This window comes from Berghia stephanieae, chromosome 1, assembly GCF_034508935.2.
Source record: "Berghia stephanieae isolate SIO BIC M18660-M18661 chromosome 1, UCSD_Bste_1.3, whole genome shotgun sequence".
NCBI lineage: Eukaryota > Metazoa > Mollusca > Gastropoda > Nudibranchia > Aeolidiidae > Berghia > Berghia stephanieae.
The window spans coordinates 97,686,330-97,708,391 of NC_088360.1; the positions used below are offsets into that span (position 1 = coordinate 97,686,330).

At 33.4% G+C, this 22,062-nt stretch overlaps 1 protein-coding gene across 2 annotated transcripts in view; it reads right to left on the bottom strand.

Moving 5' to 3' along the window:
• Positions 1-4,552: 4,552 nt before the first annotated feature.
• The window catches only part of LOC144962497 (Golgi resident protein GCP60-like), a 90,238-nt gene continuing 72,728 nt past the window's right edge, over positions 4,553-22,062 (bottom strand). Inside the window, exons 7-9 of one of the 2 annotated variants that reach the window (XM_078895493.1) lie at positions 20,276-20,370; positions 16,439-16,616; positions 4,553-13,426 (exon numbers count right to left, since the gene is read on the bottom strand). In XM_078895493.1, the coding sequence (XP_078751619.1) occupies positions 13,203-13,426; positions 16,439-16,616; positions 20,276-20,370 (497 nt within the window). In that variant the 3' untranslated portion in view covers positions 4,553-13,202. The remainder of the gene's footprint in view (positions 13,427-16,438; positions 16,617-20,275; positions 20,371-22,062) is intronic. The other variant, XM_078895494.1, reaches the window with a different exon arrangement.

Sequence of the window (22,062 nt, forward strand, 5' to 3'; positions counted from 1 at the left end):
AACATACAAGTGATATAAATTCAAGTTACAGTATCATACCTGCCTACGCAAAATTCATAAGTAATAAATAGTAAAATTTCAGTAATTACTTTACCATATAAAAAACAAAAGTTACAAATCTTTTATATGTTTCATTAATAAATTTTGTTATTAAAATCCACCATTACGAGTTAGCGATCAACTTAGCATGGGCGTGAACTCAGCAGTAGTCTTTATAACTTTCTTCTTCAAGTACGGTACCAAGTCTGTGCCAGACATCGGTGATCATGGTACGCCATTCATCTCTCTGATCAGATAACCTCAGAAAACTAATATTACTTAATTTAGGGTTTTACGGCACTTGCAACACATGAAGGTCATATCAGCGCCAGTAAATAGGAAGAAAATGGGAAAGTAAAAAGTTCTAGAATTACAATTAAAGCGCCAAGACAAGGTAAGACAAGGTGGAATTGGTTCAAATAGGAAAAAGATGTAGATTCCAAGAGCACACTATCAAAGTACTTAGTTTGAGATCTCCTAAAAGTCTCATCCAGACACAAGCACAGGTCCCCACTAAGAGGGATACACTCAAATGTTTACAAATCATATATATGTATACAAAACATAATACAGTACAAAATAGAGAGATGATTTATAAGAAAAAAAAGTATCATCTCCCAAAATTCTAACTATACATTTGGCAGTTTCCCTCCCAGCCAGGGCCAGAACAAAAACCAAGTAATCTCAATCCAAGACAAAGACAGAAAGCAAGTTGGAAAACACAGATATATGGGGATAGAAGACACAGTAAGTGCCTCCCTGCCCACTATGGGAGGCCAGGAACCCCACCCAGAGGCTTGATAATTTATGAAATACATGAATTATACAAGAATAAAGGCAATGACTGGATCATTGGGTATTGGTTTATGAATGACAGTGGAGATAAAGCGATATCAACATGGGACAACAGATATAAGATTCAATGTCATCATATACATATGCCCCCCCCCCCTCCCCCCTCCCCTACTCTCTCCGACCGAATCCTATTTAAGTTGTATCATTTTAATATTTCTTTGTTTTTTGTTTGTTTGTTTTTAAGGGTTTTACGGCGCTTGGAACACATTTAGGTCATATCAGCCCGTGCAAAGGAAGAAAATGGTATAGTACTGTAAAATATTCTAAATGTACAATTAAAAGGACTAGGGGAAAAAGTAAAACAAATGTGAATGGTATAAATAGGGAACAGATGTAGATTCCAAGTGCACACTATCAGTAAACTTAGTTTGAGATTACCTAAAAGTCTCAACCAGACACCAGCACAAGATCCCTCTCAGAAGAATACACTCAAATGTTTACAAATGTTTTTTTAAAAAACGAAAAAACAATACAGTACAAGGAAAAAAAATATGTCACAAAACCTCTAATTATACATTCGACTGATTCCCTCCCAGCCAAGTTCTCCGGCCAGGGTCAGGACAAAACCAAGTGATCCCAATCCAAGACAAAGACAGAAAGCAATTGGAAAACAGATACAGGGGTATAGAAGACACAACGAGTACCTCCCTGTCCATTGTGGGAGGTCGGGAGCCCCACGCAATAATAATATTTCTTTGTTCCTTTTGATTTTATAATAACGTATGACGAAATTTGAGGTGCTAGTCAAATATTCCGGTTAAACCAATTGTCAAAAATTCTAACAAACCTCTAATAAAAAAAAATTGAGCTTTTATATAAGCGCAATATCCACTAAACGTGCTCAAAGCACTTTACAAGGCCAACAGCAACACTTAACATGTAGGACGGGACATGACGCCTGTTAGGCGATATTACATTTTTTCGGAGAGAGACAACGCTGTTAACGGCTAGGTACTAATTTTACACATGAGTACGGTGAGTGAATGTGAGTAAAGAGCCTTATCCAAGGATTCAACTATGCACCGAGCGAGGCTCGAACGCAAGACATTCCGATCCTAAAGCAAGTGTCATACCACAAGACCACATAGCAGGGTGGGGGCTGCCTGCGTGTGATTGTAAAGATCGAATGCAATGGCTTCAGATATGAAATAAAACTAACAATGTTGTTTGCGCTGTTTCCATCCAAAGCCTTTCAATTTTATACTGTTCGTTTGTATTTTTATGGATAATAACGATGGGCTAAAATGCTGTTTTACTAAAAGTGAGGGACCAAAGCTAGCATTTGAAATTAAGGACCAACTTGTATGTCGACAGGGAATCAGTTAATGGGCTTTGAAAGGCATTCGGTAAGTTATAAATAAAGTTTCCTTCATTATATAACAAACCCCCCCCCCCCCCCCCCGCACCCCAAAAAAACAAAAAACAAAAAAACAAAAACAAAAACAAAACAAAACAAAAAAAATCCCCGCCATTTTTTCACTGTATTAAACTTTTTATGTTAATTAGCCCTCTCCTTTTCACCTTTGTTTTTGTTTGTACGGGTCTTAAGATAAGATAAGATATACTTTATTGATCCTGAATGGAAATTATCATAATACGGAAATGAGCCAGTAAACAGGAAGATGAAAGGGGAAAGTTGTAAATCTGAAATTAAAAGTACCAAAAGAGAAAGCGTTTGGTTTTAAGGGTTTTACGGTGCTTGCAACACATTAAGGTCACATCAGCACCAGTAAAAAGGAAGAAAATGGGTTAGTAAAAAGTTCTAGAATTACAATTAAAGCACCCAAGAAAAGGTAAGACAAAGGGGAATTGGTTCAAATAGGAAACAGATGTAGATTCCAAGGGCACAGCATCAAAGTACTTAGTTTGAGATCACCTAAAAGGCTCATCCAGACACAAGCACAGGTCCCCACTAAGAGGAATACACTTAAATGTTTTACAAATCGTAATATAATATAAAGAAAACACAATACAATGCATAACAGAGAGATGATTTACAAGGAAAAAAATATCATCTCCCAAAACTAACTATACATTTGACTGTTTCCCTCTCAGCTAGAGTATCTGGCCAGGGTCAGGACAAAACCAAGTAATCTCATTGAGTGAGTTGGAAGACAGATATAAGGGGAAAGAAGACACAGTAAGTGCCTCCCTGCCCACTATGAGAGGCCAGGAACCCCACCCAGTAAAAGAGAAAGCGTAAGGCAAAGGTTGGAGCAGAAAAATTCACGAGTATTTCACCGATGTGCCAGTTTTGACATTCACTCAAAGTCCCAGCCAAGCACAAGCAAAGGATCCTGTTATGAAGGATACACTTAAATATTTACAAAGTACTATATTATACATTATTCAAAGCCAATAACTATGTATAACACTACAGGACATAGAGATGGTTTACAAGGAAAACTATTTGTCAATATACCATACATTTGACTGCCTCCCGCCCAGCTAAGGATCCCTCTACCAGGACCAAGAAAAATAAAATGATTAGTCTCTAACGAGAACAAAGACAGAGAGCAATATCGAAAGCGAAAACAGATATGGGGGATTGAAGATACAGCAAAAATGACTTCTCCGCCCACCTTGGGAGATCTTTTTTGTTTGTTTGTTGCTTTAGGTCTCTTCCAACACAATTGAGGCTATATGAGAGACCGCTGAAACAAAAAAACAAGCAATCTAACAAAAATAGTACAAATGTAAATCAAAATCATAACCTAAAGATATCATAAGCTAAATTATAAATAACCAAGAACAAACAGGCAGAAGATTTACAGAAAAAAAAAATATCCCTGTCAAAAATACAATCACAAACCAAAGAAGCAGGATAGGCTAGTAAAGAGAAGAAGAAACGACATCACTATCGGATCGTACACCCATGCGAACATCATAGGTATATGATTCAAGGGTGATGCTCCCATCCAACCACCCGCCTTGGGAGATCTGAAGACCCCACACAGATAAATCAACTTCTAGAGATCTCAAGGTATTTTTACTTGGACAAGAGATGAGATTATAAAGGAAACAAAACAATTATTAAACACACAATCTTTGTTTGTTGTTTGTTTTTAAGGGTTTTACAGCACTTGCAACACATTAAGGTCATATCAGCGCCGGTAAAAAGGAAGAAAATGGGAAAGTAAAAAGTTCTAGAATTACAATTAAAGCATCCAAGAAAATTGAAGACGAAAGGGGAATTGGTTCAAATAGGAAACAGGAGTAGATTCCAAGAGCACAATATCAAAGTACTTAAATTGAGATCACCTAAAAGTCTCATCCAGACACAAGCACAGGTCCTCACTAAGAGTAATACACTCAAATGCTTACAAATCATACATAATACATAAACAAAACATTATACAGTGCATAACAGAGAGATGATTTACAAGGAAAAAAATATCATCTCCCAAAACTAACTATACATTTGACTGTTTCCCTCCCAGCTAGGGCCAGGAAAAAACCAAGTAATCCCATTTCAAGACAAAGACAGAATGCAAGTTGGAAAACAGATATACGGGGATAGAAGACACAGTAAGTATGTACCTCCCTGCCCACTATGGGAGGTCAGACAGTGGACTAAAACATTTAATTTAAAACTAAATGACCAAGAAACTATAATAAATTTCATTACACTTTACATCAAATGAAAACAACAACAGCCTTTGTTTTTAATGTAGATAAACATTTATTGATTTATCAATGACAATAGAAGATGGAAACAGGCTGTATAAATAATGTAATGCATGTATATGTATATGAACCATATCGAGTTTGTTACTAATTCACCCTTTAAGCCACTGGAAACAAAAGCCAAAGACAGCTCAATATCTGAAAGTTTGAAACGAAATCTAGGAATGGAATCTAACTTGAGCATTTGTATAGCACAATATCCACTAAACGTGCTCCAAGCGCTTTACAAGAGGTCAATAGCCAACAGCAACACTTTAGGACAAGACATAACAGCGGCTTTGCGATATTGCCATTTTTTTCCGACAGAGACAACACTGTTAAAGGACAGGTAACCCATTTTACACCTGAGGACGGTGAGAGAATGTGAATAAAGAGCTTTTTCCAAGGACTCATCTACACGCGGCTCAAAGCATGACTCAAACCCTAGACCCTCCAAATCAAGGGTGAGTGTCATACCACAAGACCACATGGCAGCTAGGTATAAACCAAAAATTAAAACCCAACAAATATTGAACCCATAAGTTTTAAAGTTGAGATTTTATAGAGCGCAATATCCATATAACGCGCTCAAAGCGCTTTACAAGAGGTCCCTGACCAACCTCAACACTTAACATGTAGGACATCACATGATGCCTGTTTGGCGATATTACAATTTTTTTGGACAGAGACAACGCTGTAAACTGCCAGGTACTCATTTTACACCTGAGTACGGTGAGAGAATGTAAGTAAAAAGCCTTTTCCAAGGACTCAACAATGCGCCGAGAAAGGCTTGAACCCAGGACCTTCATCCGAAAGTGAGTGTCATACCACAAGACCACATGGCAGCATAAGTTTTGTAGGAAAAAGGAAAGTATTATGTACATCTTCCCATTAACTATTTTTGTTGCCCTGTAAAGATAATATTGTTTTGTTTGTTTGTTTTCAATGGTTTTACGGCGCTTGCAACACATCCAGGTTATATCAGCACCAGTAAAAAGGAAGGAAATGGCAAAGTCAAATTCTAGAATTACAACTACAGCACCCAAGAAAAAGTAAGACAAAGGGGAACTGGGAACAAATAGGGATCAGATGTAGATTCCAAGAGCACACTATCAAAGTACTTAGTTTGAGATCGCCTAAAAGTCTCACCCAGACACCAGCATAAAAGATCCCACCTAGAGAAAAACACTCAAATGTGTACAAATCCTAAGATAAAAATTAAAAAATAACAATAAATAACAGAGATATGATTTACAACGAAAAAAATATCATCTCCCAAAACCATATACATTCGACTGATTCCCTCCCAGCCAGGGCCAGGACAAAACTAAGTAATCTCATCCAAAGACAAAGACAGAAAGCAATTGGAAAACAGGTATAGGGGTATAGAAGACACAGAAAGTACCTCCCTGCCCACTATGGAGAGTCGGGAAGCACACCCAGTTCGAGATATTCAACGATGTTATCGGTAATTTATCTGTAATAGTAAATGTAGATCTAAAAAAAAACCACATTTAGGTTTGAGTCTCTCTTATTTTCCATATTGGTAATTTAAAACATAATTTCAAAAATGTTTTGTTTTTCAAAAACTCTTGATGTGTTTCCTTCCCAACTCATGTGAAGTCGCCCATTTTATCCATTTTTGGAAATTAAAAAAAAAAATATGTTTTTTTTGTTTTTCAATTTTAAATTTTTAATTGTCTCTTTAAAAGTTTTTATCCCCCATACAATTTGAGTAAGTCCTCATTATTGGCATTACAGGATATTTTACAATATAAATATCTTCTTTAATTTTTAAGATTTTCAGTATCTCTTAAAGTGTTTCATTTCCAGTGCATTAATACAAAGGCATGCAAACTCTAGATATATAACATCAGAACATATCACTGTAGTGTTGTTTGATGAGAATGATAGGATTTAACATTCAATATCACAATCCTGTGTATACGTCATCAAAAAGGTGAAGTGTATGATTTAATGATTGATGGCGTAAAAGAACGTAAAAGAACAACGTATGACTGAGAAGGTTATCTCCTTTGCCAGTCATCATCAGGCAAATTCCCAAAACTTCACCCACCCACCAAAAAAAAATAGATTCTTTTTGTCTCAAACAAAAAGCATTAAGTTCTTGCTATGTATCATTTTTTTCCCCAGCAAAATGAGCTCGAATTAAATTTTTTGTAACTATAACAAACATTTTTCTTGAAATTTTGTGATGTACAAAAGAAATCAGAATGAGAAAAATGTTGGCTGTATCATAATGAATGTGACGATTTTACTATGGTTGGTAAGGAGGTCAAATTCATCTTGGATATTTGGATATGAACTACATCCATACACTATTCTACTCTTACTCCCAATCCAATCCAATACTGTCGCAGCTTCAGTGCCCCAAGGCAAATGTGACATTTCGTCTACGTGTAGGCCTTGTGCAGTGTTACAGGCTTGAAAATTCAGAGCTAATATGAGTAATAAGTTAAAGCAACAAAACAAAACAAACAAACAAAAAAAAAAAAAAAGAAAAGAAATATACCAATTCAGAGGTAATATTATGAGTAATAAAGCTTAGGAAACAAAAACAAAATAAAAATAGACCAGATATATTGCTTTTCTTTTCTTCCCTCACTTATTTCAAAGGTGATTTACATTCACTATTGGTGCAGGCATTTTATTTTTTAAAAAATGAATAATACACAAACTATATTATGCGGAAACATGTCAATTTACAATTATTTTTATAAAAGACTGCAGATATGTACAGTACTGGAAATCTATTTAAATCAACCCGTCACAGATAGGGTTAAACATTACACTGAAGAGGGACGGAAAAGACGAGTCAGAATATAATATCAAATGCTACGAAATCCCTCTCCAATAAAACAAAAGCAACATGAAATGTACTGACATGAGATATGGTGCTATATTATACAGGGGGTCCCAGAAATCGCCACCATGTAGATTCTTATGATAATACACATGAATCGCAATTTTCATTAATAATCATAACAGATGCTCCAATTGTTCATCTTCTGAACTGATACATGCATCGATTCTCTTTATAAAACTATTTCTTGGAAACGGTTAATCAAAAGGCAGACAGTAGTATAGCGGAGTGGGTTTTGTCTCATAGCGCAGTGGCTTTTGTCTCAGGATCAATATGTGACCCATCATCTCAAAACGGTATTATGTCGGAACAAACAATATGTTTAAAAGCCGAATTTAATGTTAAACTGGTCAAAAATATCAATTGTTGGCATTAGCACCCTAAAATATGGTATCCATTCTCCTCAATAAAACATAAATTCAACACAAGTCTGATATTTCTGGCTATGAATTCAATTTTCAACATTTTAACAAACCCGACTTAATACCGTTTTGAGGAGAAGGGTCACATATGGTTGAATTATTCAGCTATATAACGGTATGTTGCCCCATTTTTTCCAAACATAAAAACCAATTAAACTTTCTTGTATCATTGATTATTTTTTCATCCATATCTGGAACATATAGGAACCCAAATTATCAAATTATTATAAATTAATATTAATGATATATTGTTACTCTTACGTATTTTTATAAAAATCTACATGTTGTCCGAGTTCTGGGACACCCTATTGTATTTCAAGAGTAAGTTAAAAAAGAAAAAAGGTCTAGATATCACTTCCATGGAACCACCCTAACATTATCCATAGCGATTTAAAGAGGTTTCTTTTCTTGCACGTTTCTCTCTACAGTTTTATGGTACTACCTTCTTCATAATTATTTTGTTTGCTTTTCCACTATAGATAGTATGCGCTTGGCTAAGAAGTTCACAAAATCCGAATGTATAACGGACCAACAGACAAAACTATGTGTAATCATGAACTTTTCTAGAGTGAGAGATTTGTTTGTTTTTGTTTTTAAGGGTTTCACGGCGCTTGCAACACATTTAGGTCATATCAGCGCCAGTAAAACGGAAGAAAATTGGATAGTGAAAAGATTCTAGATGTACGATAAAAAAGGACTTGAGGAAAAAAGTAAGACAAAGGGGAGTGGTTCAAATAGGGAATAGATGTAGATTCCAAGAGCACACTATTACTATCAGTGTACTTAGTCGGAGATCACCTAAATACCTCAGCCATACAGCAGCACAAGATCCCACTAAGAGTAAGAGGAATACACTCAAATGCTTCCATTATACATTCAAAATAACAAACATAATAATACATAACAGAGAGATGATTTACCAGAAAAAAATATGATCTCCCAAAACAATAACTATGCATTTGACTGTTTCCCTCCCAGCCAAGCACTACAGCCAGGACCAAGGCAAAACCAAGTAATCCAAAACAAAGAAATAATGAGTCCGGTGTGTGTTTGTCAGCAAGGATTATGATACTCTGTATATATCTATCAATTACTTTGATAAACATTTACGATGACTAGATGACCATATAACATTTTTCAATGAGAGGGGAAGTTTACACAGGTTGAGAGAAATGAAACTGATAAATCAGAAAGTGTGTATGGTGTCTCTGTCAGCACAGCGTCATGTTGTACTTCTTTACAACTGTGATATGCAGAAGACTGGAAGTCGAAAAGAGAGTTTTAACTAGGGTTGTTCTTATTTTGAAGGTGCTGTTTATCACTTTGAAATAATTTTAAATGGATGCAATGCAATTTAATTTGGTTGCATATTCAAATATTTGTCACTAAAATTACCCAACATCTTGGGCTAAAAAATATGGTTCAAGAAGAAAAAAATTCAAACTTAGCCAGTTTTGGCTAAAAATTAAAAAACCTGTACATGTAAATTAATCTGTATTAGGAACAGATCAGCGTCATATTTTTTAAAATTGTTTTTGTTTTGTTTTTGCATTCTTTACAGCTGTGATGAAATCAACATGCTACAACGCATGTGTCATCCTCTACACATCTAGTCAAAGTGGTTTTCAGCTGTGTCTGCGAGCACGCAGGATAGACGATGGCATTGATGTTTTACACAATGTTACATAAACAAATGAATGAATCAAAATTTGGATAAATTAATAATAATAATAATAATAATAATAATAATAATAATAATAATAATAATAATGATAATAATAATAATATAACATCAATAACATTATAAATTTTTGTTTTCACTAATTAATTTACACGGTAGAAAAAAATAATATCTTTGAAACCGAACCAAAATTAAATCATCTATCATGACTAATCTCTAAATGTTGTTTGTAAGTAAATAAGTAAGTTCAATCATATGGGCAAAGGAGACCAAAAAAAATAGTAAAAAAAAAGTGAGTCATTCTAGTATTCTAAAATAAATAAAGAAGCATTGTGTGCTATTGTTTGTCACTGCTTACAATAATCCCATCCCCCCTCCTTTCCAAGATGCAAACACAGTCAATGAATGAATGTTCAGACAGTAACCGTAAACACTTTCCTTACCAACAGTACGAAAATCATCACTTTCGTTACGATTCAAACAACATTTTTCTTATTCGGATTTGTTTTATAAATCACAAGATTTGAAGAAAAATCTTACAAGAACTCAACACTGTTTTTAAAAGCTTGTTTTGCTCAACAAAATCATGTATACCATGGAACTTCTTGCTTTTTGTTTGTTTTGAGTTTTGAGTTTCAATTTGTTCTGTCATAATGACATGTCAGTAAAAATTTGAAAATTGTAAGTAGGGAGAGAGTTAAACACTTTTAATTGAAGGGTTGAAAAGGTAAGCAGTTTTGTATCAATCATGACTGGGCATCGTCTAACTTGACAAACTTCCCTATCAACTATTAATTACTTTTCCATTCTTGATATAACCATATCCATCCAATGGCGAGCTCTATCTCTTTATTTTGGTGAAGGAAAAATTCAGCAGATTTTCTGATCAATGGCATTTTTATCTCTCGATTACTTGAATCAATAAGTCATCATTGATTGCTTTCGGTTGGAATCAGTTTCAAGATTTAAACTGATAAGAGTACAATAATATTTTCCATATTTTATCCAAACATTTCATGTAAAATTTAACATCCCACTGAATTTTGCCATTTCTATACAGAATATCTAAGATCATATTTGTGTCAGTGCATGACATAATCAGTCGGAAGGTGAAAATTTTGGATTTGCATTCTTTTTCCATTTTCTGAAACAATATGCTCACTAGAGCATTTTAATCTTTATTTGAAGTAAATCGGGTGATTTTTCATGAAGTTATGGTCAGATGTATGGGAAAGGTATCCAGCAACTCCTCAAATTTCATACTTTTTCAATTTGACTAGCTGTAAAAAATATTTAGAAGTGAAATCAAGATTTTGATATTTCCTGAAGATGTACAAAAATGGTTGATTTAATCATTTATGACAAAAACTCATTTTTGATAAAAAACTGACCTTCTAACTAAACTTGTCAATATCTCAGTTCAAACCTTTTCAAAATCCGACCGATTATGTCATTTGTAACTGAAACATTTACTTTTACTTCATTATCCATCTTTAATTGATATTATACAATTATTGACTGACACCAGGAATTACAGTGACATAAGAGTGGAAAGACATAAGTCTACAAGGTCCTTCCTCAAGGTCAATAAGTTACCGACTTCTTTTAGAAATCGCATTGTAACATTTATTCTCATTTCTAAGAAAATGTAAGAATACAAAATGGTAAAATTGAATGGAATATAACACCAAAATTATTTGTTTGCGCACCAGCAATCGGTCAGATGTTACTATTTATCTGACCGGCTTTTTAATAGGGCAAAGAAGAAAGATGGTGGGGGAGTCATAATAAATATTATTTTCACATGAGATGGTCATTATTAATACAAAGCCAAAAGATTTCTAACAACACGCAACAAAATAACTATATGACATCTAAACTGTTATTTTACTATACATACTTCATATGAAAAAACAAACAAACAAACATTAAAACAAAATAACATGTAGCATCTCTTTCTCCTCTCAAACTTTATGTTCAAATAAAAAGAAAATAATTTTAAAATGAATACTTATGATAATTTAAAAAAAACAAATTCCATGTTCTACTGTAAACAACCTCACATTTCTTACTATAAACAACCTCACAAAGCTTCATCACAGAATAGCTCTTAATGAATTTCACACTAACATTACTGTCATTATTATTCATCATTGAAGTGATCGCATCAACCATTAAGGAACAGAGAAGAAACAGTTATATCACATGAATAAGGAAAACGGAGAAATATACCAAAGATAGATTTATGAATAAGCCTTTTACTTAATGAGCTGGCATAATAATTAATGGCTATGGTAACGACACACACACACACACTTAACACCTCTCACGCAAATGGCCTTCATATGGGGGTCCCAAATAGATTTGCATTGATAAATATAATAAATTATAGAAGAGAATGTTAATGTTACAAGAGTTAATATGCCACCTACTGTATCGACCCAGCATTTAGTCAGGGTGAACGAGATACTCAAAATCGGCTTCAATGCACACCTGCCTAATTGAAAACCTAGAAATTTGTAATTTTCGGGAGATAAAAATAGTAGTCGCTACAGTTGACTTTAAAAATGAACAATTTCCCCTCGCAAATGTACAGAATATAAAAATACTAAAATAATGGAACGTTTCAGGTTCAAACCCCTTCTTCAGTTAATAACCAAAACAATTAAAAGTTCTTGGCATTGGATACGACAAAACTATTATTCTGCTGTACTCTGAAAAAAAAAACAAAACAACACAATTTCAAAATTTTGACCTAAAAAATCGTCCTTCAAATATGAATTACAAAAAAAAATCAATATTTATTAAGAAATATGTGTATTACCGTTTCAACTGTTTTCATCTGTGCCTAAGGAAGAGTTCTGAACCAGAAGTGTTTCGTGTTTAGTATTCTGTTATTATTTTTTATTCATTTTGAAGCCGTTACATTCTATTTTGTACATAAGTTTTTACAGCTGGCAGCTATATATTCATCTAAGGATATACAGTATATTTCAGAAACCCACATCAGTTTTTCTGCAACGATTCCCTATTTAGAACAATCTGTCATCCTCACACCATAGCAATGATATCAAAACAGAAAAAGTTGGATTACCTTGGCCATCAAACAGTGGCTGATTATGAATTTTTTTTTTTTGTATCTTAGATTTGTACAGAATACGATGAATATGATGATAGTGATAATGATAGAGATGATGTTAATAATAATTGTCATAATAATAATAATAATAATAATAATAATAATTGTCATAATAATAATAATAATAATAATAATAATAATAATAATAATAATAATAATAATAATAATAATAATAATAATAATAATAACAAGAACATGGAATAGTAATGAAAATAAATAAATTATAACTCCATATTTTTTTTTTAGAAATGAAAATTTACACCGTCTAACATGCCAAACTTATGGCGAGAAAGGGCAGGACTCAATTCAAATCAATTTCCATGTGACGCGAAAGGAAAGGGGGTGGATAAAATAGAGGACCAGCAATAAAAACTTTCATTTAATCACATGAAATGAATACATTTGAACTGTTTCATTATAGGCTAGAGAAATTATATTAAAGTTTCTTTTTCTTTTTTTTTTTTTTTAAATATCAAATTTTTTAAAAGTTTTTTTTGGAGACAAAACGAGTTCCCCCTATCTAGAATAGTAGACCCTGTAGTATAAAGTCTTGGACCGCCATAAAGAATAAGAGTTGTCAAACTTGAGAAGGTAAACGCCCTGGCCGGGGTAAGTGTGACTCCCACAATGCACCTCTTCGTGGCAGTCCCGTCGATATACAGGAATGATTTCATCTGTAGGGGGGCGGTTGTCAACTTTTTTGGAGGGTCCTTTCTCCACATCGCCTCCTGGTTTCTCCTCTGATGCGATAAAAACAAGTAAAAAATTATTTTTTAAAAATTTATTTTTAAAAAATAAAATAAAAAATAAATAAAAAACAAAACAAAGCAAAATTATTATCAGACTTACCAACAGCAGCAAAAAAATTTTTAAAATCTGTATATTTTTGGAAAAAGCAAAATCTGAATTTAATGGACGAAATCTGTTTCAATCCAGGAGCAAATATTTGCAGGTCTGAAAACAGGACGTAATTTAACACTATTGTAATGGCCAATCTTTCGTGCCAGTTTGAGAATATTCCCATTACAACCAGGAGCCCGTAATAATTTGGGTTATCAGACCCACATATAAGTACACTTTGGTTTTAACATAAAAGGTATGATTTCCCATGAAATGTCATTTTAAAATGCCACAAAATACTAATAATAACAATAATAATAAATAATAATAATAATAATAATAATAATAATAATAATAATAATAATAATAATTAATAATAATAATAATAATAATAATAATAATAATAATAATAATAATAATAATAATAATAATAATAATAATAATAATAATAATAATAATAATAATAAAATAATACAATAATAATAATAATAATAATAATAATAATAATAATAATAATAATAATAATAATAATAATAATAATAATAATAATAATAATAATAATAATAATAATAATAATAATAAATAATAATAATAATAATAATAATAATAATAATAATAATAATAATAATAATATAATATCAATAATAAAAATAATACTTTATTGCATCCCAAAAAGGATTCTTTTTTGTACCGACGTGCTATAATTTACACAATGGATAAAAATATAATGGAAAATAATAATAATAATAATAATAATAATATAATAATAATAAAATAAAATAATAATAATAATAATAATAATAATAATAATAATAATAATAATAATAATAATAATACTAATAATAATATATAATAATAATAATAATAATAATAATAATAATAATAATAATAATAATAATAATAATAATAATAATAATAATAATAATAATAATAATAATAATATAATATACATTATTCACCAACAGACGTGGCATGCATAAAAATGATGTGATGTCATTCAGTTTGATCGCATTAAAAAAAAAAACAAACAAGAAAACAGCAACATTTCCAAAGATTTTCCTCTGAAATTTTGGTGAAAAAAATCCGAATCTGGAGGTAAAAGTTCTAATTTGACCAATTTTGGCCTTTAAAAAAAAGCTGAATATAGTGATTAAAACTGTTTATGTGGTGGGTCTGTATTTCAGTGTTTTAACTTCAACTATGGAAAGTGAAAAACCTTTAAAGATGAGGCGTGAAACAAAAAGTCTGTAAGTTGGAAGGTATTCTGTGTCTTTTTCTTCAAATAAAGCGACTGACTCAGTCAGACTGGGTATTATTGTCGATGTGCAAAAGAGAAAAAGAAAAAGGAGTTGTGGTAATTTTCCTGATAGTCTAGGGTGCATCATTCTATGCAAATCTTCAAAAAGGTATGAGAAAAATATTGGTGAAAACCGGCATAATTTCACTATAACTTACTGAAATGATAACTGCAGTACTAAATGTAATGCATCAGTGTGAAATACGGTCAACAGTTGATGTACGACATGCGTGTCATTGGCATTAATTGTATCATTTTCAATGTCATTCACGGTTGAGAAATTTTTAAAAAAAATATTACAAAAATCGTACAAAATCCTTTGGAATCATATCCACATATTTGGGTCCGAACGAAATCATACATGTTGGCAGGTCTGCTTACATTTAATTAGTCTAATCATTTTATAAATTTTGTTTGTTTGTTTGTTTTTATTTTTAAGGGTTTTTCGGCGCTTGCAACACATTTAGGTTATATCAGCGCCAGTAAAAAGAAAGAAAATGGGATAGTAAAAAGTTCTAGAATTACAATTAAAGCACCCAAGAGAAAGTAAGACATAGGGGAACTGGGAACAAATAGGGATCAGATGTAGATTCCAAGAGCATACCACCAATGTACTTAGTTTGAGATCACCTATAAGTCTCATCCGGACACAAGTACAAAATCCAACAGAGGAATACACTCAAATGCTTACATTATACATTAAAAATAACAAATATAATAATACATAACAGAGAGATGATTTACAAGGAAAAAAATATCTCCCAAAACAATAACTATGCATTTGACTGTTTCCCTCCCAGCCAGGACTTAGACGAGGGCCAGGAAAAAACCAAGTAATCTCATTCCAAGACAAAGACAGAAAGCATGTTGGATCACAGATATAAGGGAATAGAAGACACAGTATATACCTCCCTGCCCGCTATGGGAGGTCAGGATCCCCACCCAGAAATTTTTTCTTTTTCTCCATATTGCCAAATCAGGACAGTCCTAGCCTTATTGGGACAGATGTTCGCTATGTTAAAGGTCCAAATATTGTTCAAAAGCTTGAAACCAGCGGGTGGTAAAAATGAGAAAAGACGACTGTTGACAGTATATGGTGGGATAATAAAATATTTTAAAACCCCGACTCTACAGGCCTTAATGGCTCTGAAGGAACACAGAACCAAAAAAAACAACCACAGGTCAAGCCTAAAAAATAAAAGTTGAGCTTGAAAAAAATTCGTGTGATTTTTCATTTGTTCCCAATTCAGAATTGGAGTATGAGATAAAGCACTGTTTTTGGGCAATGAGTCAGATCTATAATCAGTGCTGATGGTGACAAAAAGTGAAAAAGTAGGAAAATGCTGGAACGATTGCCTTTAAGCCCCATTTCTACTGCACCAAACCCCACTTTTAGAGCAATTGAGATGATAGACTATCATTGATACTCTAGCTAACTTCTGGAGAGTGGGAAACTGCACCTGTGTGTTCCACCACACATCAACTCTCTCATTGCTAGCACATTTTAAAAGGAGGAAATTCCTCCTCTGGACTCCAAAATCACGGATTTCCGTGGATCCGAGGAAAACCATCAGCACTGTATGAACATTCGCAGGAGCATGAACGCTTAGCGTACCTTGTTTATTGGCTTCTTCTTCCTCCTCGTCTTCATCACTCGACTCGCTGACGTGAACACTGACTGTGTTGGATTGGGAGATAGTCCACTCAAAGTACACTCCAAATCCTATATCGTAGTAGTCTGTGGCAAACTCCCAGAACAGACACGTACCATCTTCATGGGTTGGAACTCTCACCTGGCAAGGAAAAGGACAGAAATGAATTAAAAAGAACATAGTGGGTCCTTTAAAAAATGACCAACTGCATCAATCTTGAACAGAACATTAAAAAATATAAACGATGATAAACGAAATCTAGATAATACCAGATGTAATGACCAACTGTATCAGTCTTGAACAGAACATTAAAAACTATAAACGATGATAAACGAAATCTAGATAATACCAGATGTAATGACCAACTGTATCAGTCTTGAACAGAACATTAAAAACTATAAACGATGATAAATGAAATCTAGATAATAACAGTTGTAAAACAAATGACCAACTGTATCAGTCTTGAAAAGAACATTCAAATGTATAAATGACGATAATTGAAAACTAGATAATTCCAGAGTCAAATCTGCTTGTATCTATTTTGCTTATTTGCTTATCTGAACCAACAACCGGTTGAGCTCTAATTCCCTGTGGCCACTGATCATGATGTGTGGATGAGTTTTGTTAGAGCGGATGGAGAATACTTTGTGATAGACCAGTATCAAACTCAAAGGGTTACAAGCAATTCTTATTGTCTCTTATATACTACACCTTATGGTTTTTGAGGAATATTTCTTTAGGACACCTTTCTGCACATTATTTATAATAATAATAATAATAATAATAATAATAATAATAATAATAATAATAATAATAATAATAATAATAATAATAATAATAATAATAATAATAATAATAATAACAACAATCAATTATTTTTTAAAGAACTTCAATTTTTTGTAGTGTGCTTAGCTGTCCTTTGTGATAAAAATTCACTACAACCTCTCCATCTAAAAATCTGTCTTCATCGCCATAATTCCAATATACACAGACCAATTTCAATAAAGACCTTTTCTTTTCATTATTTCAAACAAATCAGCACAACTGCTTAAATATGACCCACCACCATTATGTTGGAGTGAAGCAGATGTCAAAAAGGGAATTTATAGTGAAATCTGCAGTCATAGGACAAAGGATTTAACATCGGTCATTACAATTTATTGAGTCCTTCCTGTATTGGGAGCTATTTTTTAAATTATGCATAATTCACAGACTTAAGATAATTTAAATCAAAAGAATGCTCTGATGTTATCTCTGTATATTAAATTATTATATTACAGTGCAAATTTGAAATTCATCAACAGAAATTCATTCCATCTATCAAATACAAAAAAAAAACAAAACAACCTTGTATTAATATATTCTTATAACTTTAATCCTATTAGCCTTTTTTAACCATAAGACAAGATATGAAACCTTCTGCTTGTGATTGGGAAGGTCTGTTGATATTTAATCTTTTTTCAAAAACGGGAAATTCTAAATTATATCAAAAATTAATTGCTAATTAGCTTTTAAAATGATAATATTTATTTATCTGCTTTGGAAAATAAAGAAAGAGGTCAAAATATAATCAATGACTTTCAGAACCTGTATTGAAAATATTAAATAAATAAGTTATAGGTTTTAAAATACTAAGGAAAACAACATACCGAGTTTAAGAAATACAGGAAAACCATATATATATCAAGATACACTCTAAAGATACAAACAGTATGTAAAAACATAGCATGTTTACATCTACTTTAATTGCAATACACTAAACAAACTAAATGACAAAAGTACTATATACAGGAAATGAAAATAAATAGTGGCAAAAAAATTGCCTTTTCATTATTTTTTCCCCTTTTACACCGAGTATATTTCATACTTTATTAAGATTGCAAATCACAACTCTAAAGGGAATGAGATTGGTGGAAGAGTAGCGTCCCTTGATTGGACGTCACCCATAGTCTGTGACGTCACCGGCGGAAAAGTTATTAGAGAGAGAGAGAGAACGTCATGTTGGTTGTGCACATGCGTTTCTCGTCCTCGCGGATGCGAGGAAGAGAGACGCAAGCGCACAACCAACATGACGTTCTCTCTCTCTCTAATAACTTTTCCGCCGGTGACGTCACAGACTATGGGTGACGTCCAATCAAGGGACGCTACTCTTCCGCTAATCTCATTCCCTATATAAAGTTCTACTACAGATGGATGTAAACTTTGGGGATCTCCTTGCTATGAGGCAGCGGTTGATTTTGTTACTTGTATCTTTGCCGTAAATCTGTATTTTGATGCATTGGATTTATGTGTTTTGACTGATAGGTCCTTGTTCTAGAATGACATTCTAAAAGGGTGACCTTTTATTTTTTACACTCAGATTGCTCTAAATCTAAAGGGTTTTTGAAATGACATCAACAATATCGTTTATCAAAATATTGATATAAAATTTAAAAAAAAAAAATTGAGCTTTTTAATATAGCCCAATATCCACTAAATGTGCTCAAAGCGCTTTACAAGGGGTCCCTGATCAACAGCGACATTTAACATGTAGGATGGAACATTGTGCCTGTTTGGCGATATTACAATTTTTCGGACAAAGACAACGTTGTTAACGGCCAGGCACTCATTTTACACCTAAGTAGGGTGAGAGAATGTGCGTAAAGAGTCTTCTCCAAGGACTCAACTATGCGCCGAGCAGGGCTCAAACCCACGACCTTCCTATCCGAAAGCGAGTGTCATACCACTAGACCACATAGCCGCACATATAGGACTCAGATAATTAAATATACCTTGTATCGTTTTGTTTGGCAGTGTCAACTTTATTTCAGTCTTTCTTTTAACCCTCTCCCCTTCTTGGTTGTAGCTGATAAGAAAAAAATTCCTTCACTGCTATTCTACTTAACTCAGTCTAAAAACATTGTACGATCACAAAAAGTGCAATTGCTCTTATCCTATAGGATAATGACAATGGTACATTCTCACCAGGAGAACTAAATTTTGTAGAGCATTAAGTAGTCATAAGAGCCATGGAGCAAGTACTTTCTATCAGATCTAACAGAACCAGCTACCCAATCATTGCTGGGTGTGGATAGGATAGGGGTGTGTCTGTGTGTCAGAAAATAATATCAACTTCATCCAGGGTCAACCATGGCCGTCCCTTTGCGGTGAAGCAAGTGCTCTATCAGGACCCCCAAAGCATTAAGTGGCATAGCAATTATTCACCCTTTGTGGTGAAGCAAGTGCTCTATCAGGACCCCCCAAAGCATTAAGTGGCATAGCAATTATTCACCCTTTGTGGTGAAGCAAGTGCTCTATCAGGACCCCCAAAGCATTAAGTGGCATAGCAATTATTCACCCTTTGTTGTGAAGCAAGTGCTCTATCAGGACGCCCAAAGCATTAAGTGGCATAGCAATTATTCACCCTTTGTGGTGAGGCAAGTGCTCTATCAACTGAGCTATCAGGACGCCCAAAGCACTTATTGGCATAGCAATTATTCACCCTTTGTGGTGAGGCAAGTGCTCTATCAACTGAGCTATCAGGACCCCCAAAGCAGTATGTGACATAGCAATACTTGCTATAAAAAAAACAAATTAAAAAAAAAAAAAAAGCAATGATTTTAATATGCTCTATTTTTGTTGTCAAAAATCAACAAATAATAGCTTTAACATTTTCAAACCTCCCCCATCAAATTCCTTAGATACACTTACTGCAATCACACCTACATACTACTACTACTGCACCTACTACTTTGTTGCATTGGACAACCGAGAGCACAAGTTCAAGGGCATCGGGAACAAAGACAACACATTACACTTACTGTAACCGTCTCCCCAGAACCTATTTTTATTTTTGCTTGCTTTTTGAATTCGTCGATGTCTTTCCGAGTCCACATGGAGGCTGCAGCTAGAGGCACTGTGACACGCGTGGAAAGGTGTCAATCAATCAATCAATCAATGGCCATAACACAGTTGTGTTGCAGATGTAGTCGTCAAATTGTTTTCAGTGCCAGGATAGAGTTTTCAATTCAAATCCAGTCCAAAAGGTGACAGGCATCAATTGGTTGGAATTGAAGGGAAGTAGACAAAGCCGGTGCATGACGATGACGACGACGACGACAATGACATTGAGAGGGTGTCGGAGAAAGAAAGAGAGAGAGAGAGAGAGGGGCGTGGTGGTGGTGAGGGGGGGGGGAAAGGGCAGAAAAACAACACCAAATCATATTAACATTCATGGATGGGAAGACGAAACCATGTAAAGCATATCAGTCAAACAACACCCACCCTACACTAAGTCTACTCTCATTCTGGTGTGGAAAAAAAAGAAGAGAGAAATAGGCACAAAACAAACATCTCAACAAACAAAATATCTGATTTCTCTAATCTTTTTTATTTAGATGGAAGTCCTTGCGGTTTTTGGTTTTACCTACTTTTAATTTTTTTTAAAATGCTATATTCTACACTGTCATTTTACTATTTGTAGATGAATAGGGTTGTATTTACAAGAGAACGTATGTATATGCACGACTGGAAATTAAGGGAAAAAAAATGAAACTAAAAACGACTGGAAATTAAGAGAAGAAAACAACAAAAAAAAAAGACAAACAAAATGAGACTAAATACTAACAATTGGAAAAATTAAAGTAAAAACGTAAAAAGAAAACAATAAAAATAAAAAGAAAACCTCCCCCCCCACAAAAAAAAAAATCCCAAAAAAATAAAAACACGGAACCCCCCCCCCCCCAAAAAAAAAAAAAAAACAACAAAAAAACAAAACAACAATGAATACAAAAATATTTTAAAAACCCAAAAAATCCCAAGAACAACAAAGTAGTACAGCCCCGCCCCCCCCCCCCCCCCCCCCCCTAAAAAAAAAATGCAACACTTAGTTGAGAAGAAAAGAGATGTAAATCACAATTATTAATACAATTTACGTGTCTGAGATGGCTTTCCTTGTATCAAGTTATAGGAAATGTGACCCACTGACTCAATTCGTATACGTCATTGTGAACCAGATATAGAAAATAAGAGAATTGAAAGTTTCAAAACAAACGATCAAATTGCAAGTTTTCTACAAGTTACACAACTTAAGTCATTAACTAAACCCACGCCACGTGTTCTTTGATTATAAATCTAATAACTGTCAGCGTAAAAAAAACCATCGTGAAATATTACCGTTTTGACCCAGTAGGTAACAAACTCGGAAAATAAAAGCCCAGAACTGGAGTAGAAGTCAGTTGATGACATCATAGACTTATTTATAAATAAGAAAAATAAACAAAAACAAAACAAAATACAAACCAAAAGGTGATCAATCAAAAAGAAAACAGAAGAGTATAAATTAAGCAAAATAAACAAATAACATCAAATGATAGAAAACAAAGATTTGGAAATTTGGATGGAAAAAAAATAATTGTGACCCACCTCACCAAAATGATATTTTTATGTTAGAGTAAAACGAATACGAAAAATAAAGGAAATTTTACAGTTAAAATGGTGAGATATATGAATAACACAGGGGAAGAAAGGGCAGAGTAACTTTCTGATTTTAGAGGCGGCAGGGAACATGTATTTATATTTATATCTAAAACTATATTATTTTCAGAGG